Source organism: Halyomorpha halys, unplaced genomic scaffold (genome assembly GCF_000696795.3).
Source record: "Halyomorpha halys isolate HHAL.00 unplaced genomic scaffold, Hhal_1.1 Scaffold1312.1, whole genome shotgun sequence".
NCBI classification, from domain to species: domain Eukaryota; kingdom Metazoa; phylum Arthropoda; class Insecta; order Hemiptera; family Pentatomidae; genus Halyomorpha; species Halyomorpha halys.
The window spans coordinates 210,895-218,029 of NW_027111762.1; the positions used below are offsets into that span (position 1 = coordinate 210,895).

At 31.6% G+C, this 7,135-nt stretch overlaps 1 protein-coding gene across 1 annotated transcript in view; it reads right to left on the minus strand.

The window, feature by feature from the left end:
• Tmem131 (Transmembrane protein 131) overlaps window positions 1-6,215 on the minus strand; it is a gene marked incomplete at its 5' end in the record, with an annotated part of 83,144 nt that extends 76,929 nt beyond the window's left edge. Inside the window, 2 exon segments of the mRNA XM_067049771.1 lie at window positions 5,150-5,313; window positions 6,093-6,215. Of these exon segments, the coding sequence (XP_066905872.1) occupies window positions 5,150-5,313; window positions 6,093-6,215 (287 nt within the window).
• Between the last annotated feature and the right edge of the window lie 920 nt (window positions 6,216-7,135).

The window sequence follows — 7,135 nt, forward strand, 5'->3', positions numbered from 1 at the left end:
AACGAATGGAAGTGAAAGACTACCATTATTGAGTCCAGTACCTCTGGACTGAATTTATTTTTTAATAATCCAACCTTTATTCTATAATATATTATGTTGTAGTACCTTACAAGATACGCTTTTCAAAGATAAACAAACTTCATCTTTCGGTATTAGACATTTGAGTCAGCAAGTTACTTATTTTTTGATTTTCCGCAGTCAAAATATCAACGATACAATTTACAAGAAAAACACTAGGTTTGACCACTGATACAAATAGCTTTTATGCACATTCCACACAAGCTTACTATATTAAAATACAACAAATAAAAACAAAAAATGAATAAATATATTAAAATAAAAAATAAATATGTAGAAAATTTAAATAAAAATTATTTTTTATTTTTCCTATTGCCACATTAATTAATTTGCAGCCAGATTGCATTTTGAAAAATCAGAGATCATTTCGTAGATCTGAAACTCGTTGCGTAGGTTAATAAAAGTTGGATTGCAAAATATATTCTGTGGTTTGAATATTCAGATTAGATTTATATGTACAAGGTTTCCTGTAAGTGTTTACCAATATAACAGAAAAAGACTCGGAAGTGAAATTCTAATAGACAAACAAGGGTTGTTATCACAAAATAAGTGTTTCATTGTTGCATCCCTTTTTTTTCATTATTTCTCCTAATTGAACAGTCAATTAACTTAGTTGAAAAAATATTTGTACTTCTAAAATTTATTCTGAAACGTTTCTAATTATAATAAATTTAAAGAATTATTTGTTTATTCTTCTATAACTTTTTTTTTTTAAAGTATGAATCAGACAATAGCTGTGGATATTTATAAAAAAAATTATAACATCCAATAAAAAATATTAAAAAAGTAAAAGCAAACAATAGGCTAAAATCTCATGATTCAGGAAATATTAATAGTAATTATAAATACTAATTAGATAGTACCTAAGAGAAAAAAAAATAATGCAAATTATTTTCAATATTAGTGTAGAAATAAATAATAGCAGAATACCAATTCAAATTTACTGTGACTATTCTCAAATTTAGGTATTGCTATGAGAACGTTAGTTTTAGCAGCCTTGAGTTGCCGTATCGTTCCAGCTGGTACCACCTCAAACGGTTTCCTTCCATTTGTAAACAAAAACGTATTTTTCTCTTAACGATCGCTGTATAAATGCCATAATTTCACGGAATGTCTCATTGGTTTCAGTGAACGGTTCTACAAGTGCCTAGAAGGCCACATTTTTAAAAATTTATCGTTAACTCATATTTTTGCATCTTATTTTCCTTATTATTGGATTGGTGCTTTTTTAACCTAATTTCAGTAACTTCTATTTTCGAAAAACACAAAATGCACTTTACAGATCCGAAATCAGACCATCCGTTCAGGAGTAAATAGAAAAGTAAATTCTGGTGCCTCCAAGGAAGCTGTACATTTAGCCTTAAGGCGATTGGTTTGGCTTTAAATCCTTGAAAAAGCATGGGCATCGTTATGAGTAAAGGAGAGCTCGAAACAATGGGGCTCTCCTTTGAGAATGGAGATAGCATCCAGACAATTGAAAAGGGTGAGACCATTAGATATTTAGGATGCACATTCTCGGGAGAGCTAGAGTTCAGTGAAGATTCAGTGACTAAGTTGAATGAAAATCTGAACAAGCTAGTCGCCTCTTGCTAGTTTAAGCCTGAGCAGAAGGTCAACATTGTCAACCAATATGTGTTCCCGGGTCTTTCTTACCCTCTCCAAACTGCTCACCTCACAAAGCTACGTCCAGTGATACTGGAGGGTATCGACACCATGATTCGCAGGAATGTCAAGGCTATTATAAGACTTCCCGCGAACACTTCCAAGGCAATATTGTATGCTCCGAGGAAGTATAGAGGTTTAGGCTTAATCTGCTGCCAATGGCAGGCTCCTTTACAGCATTGGTCCACTACACAGTGACTGTCCAATGTACAGGATGCCCTGTTCCAGTCTACATTCAATTAATTGCTGAATGTGCAGATAGAGTGGGCGTTGATCAGAGACATCAGAATGTGAGGGCTCTACAGCAGTTGCTATATGAGAATCGATTTGAGGAATGGGCCAGCAGGTGGCAGGGCGTTGCAGTACGCCATATCAAGTAGACTCCAAAAGCTAATAAATTTACATATAACAAACAAATTCTTACGGGTTCTGAATGGTCCAATGCCTTGAGACTAAACATCAATTATGCACCCCTGCGTGGAGTCCCAGGTGTCAGCGGACAAGTTAGAGAAGTTGAGTCCCTCTGTCGCAAATGGAACAGAGAGCCTAAAACACCAGAACTGGGATAATGCCCCAAAAACTACCTCCTCGTAACACGCCGGCACCATAGAGTAAAGGATGAGTTGATGAAGCTCCTTAGATAAAGGGATTTTGCCTGCTTCGACGAGGTCTACTGCATAGATTCGGAGGGATCCACGCGATATGCTGATATTATCGCTTTCCCCAAGAAAGGTAAGTCAGCATTCATTCTGGATCCCAAAGTTAGATCTGAAAGTAATGATCTTGACCAGGCAAAGTAGATTGAGAAAAAATGGGAATTTTTATTAATATGATTTAAAAAAAAAATGTGCTTCACTATTTATAAGTATGCTGAGTATAAGGCAACCCAATGAAGTTGAGCAACATAACATATTTTTAATAAAGTATTTTTCTCTCTTTTTCTGCTTTGTTTCTTGGTTTATATCACTTTCACCTGGTGGTAATTTTTTATTCCAGCAGCTTAAAGATAGCAAATGTGCATTATTCATTTCAGAGCAATGGACATGATCATTTTGCATTTCATGCCCAACCCTTAGTATGAAATAAGTCACCTTATTTGCCACGGCTCTTGGATGATTATACTTAAAGAATGGGAAAGCAATATTATCATACCAATGCACAAGAAGGGAAGCGTACATGTAATATAACTATAAGCCTATATGTCTCCCCCAACCAGTTTATAAGTATAAGAAGATACTCCTACATTTTGGTAAGGAAACTCAGATCAATTAAGTGAGCTAGAAGAGGACCAGGCTGTATTTAGAACCCACCACTAGAGACAAGACCATATCATCTCGTTGTAGACAATCATTGATAACTTAAGGGAAAGAGGGAAGAGACATTTACTTCAAGTTTCTGGATAGAAAGGCAGCCTGCGACTCGTTTTTTAGAAAAGAAATTTGGGCAGCTATGACTTAGTTAACTAAAACTAAAAATCACTAACACATAACACAAATGAGAAAAAATTATTTTTCCATCTGATCAATTTGCACTAAAAAGTCTTATAGCCTGAAGGCATCTTTGGGCAGGAAAATGACCAACATTGTGACAAAGGTTACAGTTAAGAATATCAATATAATTAGAAATAGCCTGTATGATGTAATCATTACTAATTCCTGGTTTGCACTTGATGTTTCTAATCAGTATTTTAATGGCACCATATTCCACTCCAGCACACAGAAAAGAATCTTTATCACACAGATTATCATTAGATTTAATAAGCCCCACCACTTGATTATCACTTCAAGGGTTGTTTATACTGTCACTTATGAGCAATGTTTTACTAAGGTAATGAATTTCAGCATAATATTTTCGATTCCGCTATTAGTAAGGTTAATAAGGGTACTAAAGCAATAGATATTACATTATAAAACTCAAGGCATTATTTGCTATAATTGTCTGCCTCTTTATTGAGAGAGCATTTTTTTCCAACTAGGTTTTCGATAAAACAATTCCTCATATCATCATCTAGGTTCATTTATTAAAATCGTTATTGGTGCATGACCAAAACCAATTAACAGCATAAATATAAGAACAAACAAAGGCTACATCATTGAGATAGCATAAGAACATCACTGAGGATAAAAATTCATAATTCATTTAGCCTTTGTATTAACCTTGCATGTTAGTGACATATTATGTAATCATTCCTATGAGTACTACTGTATTTCATTCCCTCATGAAGTGATTTGAACTAAAAATGTATAATGTACAAATATTTTATACCTGATTTGAACAATCTAGGATACTAATGGAGATGGTATAAAATCATCTCATCATGTCTCTGCAACGTTTTCGATTTTAATGAGATGTATTGCGTTAGATGACATGGAGACATAGCAACAAGAAAATAAATTGACAGACTTGCTGCCATGAGGGAACTTTTTCAAAATGTTAGTCAGCAATTGCCAAAAAGTTACTTTCTAAGCGAGAGTGTCACACTGGATGGAAAATTGGAAGCCTTTCATAGATATTGTCATTATCATCGATAAACTCCCTTCCAACAGCAAAGTACGGCATCAAAATCTTTGCTCTTGTCGATTATAAAACCTATTACATGTCTAAGGTAAAGATATATGGTGGTAAACAACCTAAGACGCTTTACCAAATCAGTGATGAATGTACTTAATTGTGGAAAAAAAAATAATACAAATTGCCTACACCGACGAAATCTAACTATTCATAATTAGTTCAGTGATGTTGCCCTGTTAAGAGAACTGAGACAAAAAAAAGATTTTCTCGTTGTCAATTTGAAAAAGTGGCAAATACTGGTAGACTTAAAAAAAAAAAAGTGAAAGCCCTAGTTTCTTTAGATTTTAAAAGGGATCATCAGTTTCAAATGTTCTTTGTAAAAGCAGGAATGTCACTCTAATTTAAAGATATTTCTAATATCTGGTGATAAAAAGTTCCTAAACATGTTAGGCTGTTAAAATATTTTATTGTTTCAATTTTTTTTTTCTATTTCTTGTATTTAATCTGAAGTTATAGAGAATTTACCTACACTTGTAGTCTTTTTAAACCTAATTTTATTATTATTTAAGTTCTTATATTCCAAAAAATACATTTTATAAACAATTAATTTTAAAACATTATTAAGTGTATTATTTATATAATATATGATCATTATAGTATCTTTCTTTCAATTTAAATTCAACATTTGACTTGAATAATTAGCTCTGAGATGACGAAAAATTAGAGCACCTCCCAACACAACCAGGGGTGTTAGAAACAGGTGCATCTAACAGTAGGTTGATGGATAAAAGCATACATTCCAATGAAGAAAAGAATAAAATGAGTAAATAGTGCAAAAAATTGGATAAATAAATTTGTATTTGTATATCAAACCTGACAAACAAGTAATAAGAATTACCTGATGTAAGCAGAATGATTTCTCTGAGATGTAGCATCAAACTTTAACCTAATTATTGGTTTGGTTAGAAAAGCTGGTATTTGCCAAATATGTTTAGGGCCTCCTAAGTCACCAGATGGAAGTTCAAGTTGAAATTCATTTCCACTTGAATAAACCTCCATCAGCTAACAGAAAGAATAAATAATTAAACAAAGCTAATAATTTTTCAGTTTAATAACATAAATGGATGTTTTAATAAAATTCGAGCTAATATACTTTAATTAGTTGATGGTAGCTTAGTGATTACTATGCAAGCAGCCACTAAGGAGCACAACAGTAAAGATCACAGTCAATAGTTCATTAGGTCATCACTAGGTAGCTAAAAGGCAAACCTTATTGTGTTTGTAATATGAAAAGTATTTTTTGTTAAAAAATAGTTGTATTTTTTTCATGACTTTACAACTTTTAAATAAGTCTTTTAACATGTTATTTTTACTTTTGATAAAATTATTAAACAGAAGTATTTATATACTGATCTACAGTATAAAAATCATAGTAACATTTATACGCCTCTAAGTGTCAGTTGTACTCATGAAAGATCCACTTTTTCCAATTTCGAGCATTTGATAAAAGTAATTTCTCTTAGTCTCACCTAATAACATCACTATATGATATCATTTTGGTCAAATATGATTACTCATCCTTGCTGGATATTCTTTTCCCCATAAAGTCTGAAAGCTTATCCTTATATTTGTGGTAACTGGTCCCATGATATCTTAAGGCTCATAACTTACATTACTTAAGCAATGAGAAGGAACCCCCTGACATATATGAAATAAGTTTTTAAAAAATATTAAAGGAATCTATAAAATTAAAGAAACATAGAAAATCATGTTACATTGCATAGTATTATTGCGAATCCCATATTTGATAAGAAAAATTAATACTTTAAATAAAAAATTACCTGTAATGATGTTTCAAATGGATTATGCATCAGAATTTCAGGACTGTAAGATGCATTTAAAGGAAGTTTAACACCAGAAAAAGGCCTTAAACGATAAGGACTACTGATAATTTCACCCAAAACCTACCAAAAAATAAAGTAATTTTAATTAAATTTGAATGCAATTCCAAACCACAAGTACCAGGTAATCCCAATCTTAATAATAATTTAAGCCAATACTCATAGGGTAAGGATTAGTTTATTACCAGCAATAATTAAAAAGGCATACATTATTAGGTTTTTCTTATATTTAAAGTAGGGAATTAATTATAATATTCCTCTAGTCATTTAGATCATTCCTAACAATGGATGTCATTAATGGCTAAAAGAGGCATACTTTGGTATGTAAATTTAATAAAGGCAAAAAATATAGAAGATGGGAAACATTTTCATGCTAGGAAAATGGATGCCATATGAGGTAATCTCAATTCACACATCATTAAAATATGGTATAATTGGGAACCATTGTGCAATGATATCACCATCAGTGACAAAAATAGGGTCTTTAAATACAATGTTGTATATTATAGATAATGATAATGACAATGGGACTGAAAACAGGTGGAGATTATTTCAATAGGTCAATACAGTTTGAGAAACATGTTTTTTTTTTTTTATATGGAAATGGTAAGTTTACCTAGTTTTTACAAAACAAAGTGGAATAACAATCACAGTATCAGAAAATGTAGAAATCAAATTTTAAATGGAAACCAAAATCATCAACAAGGAAATACTAGTGTTAAATGTTTAAACAAAAAAAGTATATATACATTTTTTTTTTATGAAATCTAATCAAAATAATTTAAAAATTACCAATAATAATGGGATGACCTGGTAAATACACAGTTGACTCTAATTAAAAATTCAGTTAAAAATTGGGTAAAGAAAAGTAAATATATTGTATTAAAAACTGAGTAAATTATTTCTTTGACCTAAACTTAAGTTCATGACTTTCTAAAAAAACAAAACAACCGTACAATCATTGTTAATAAAATGATAATATA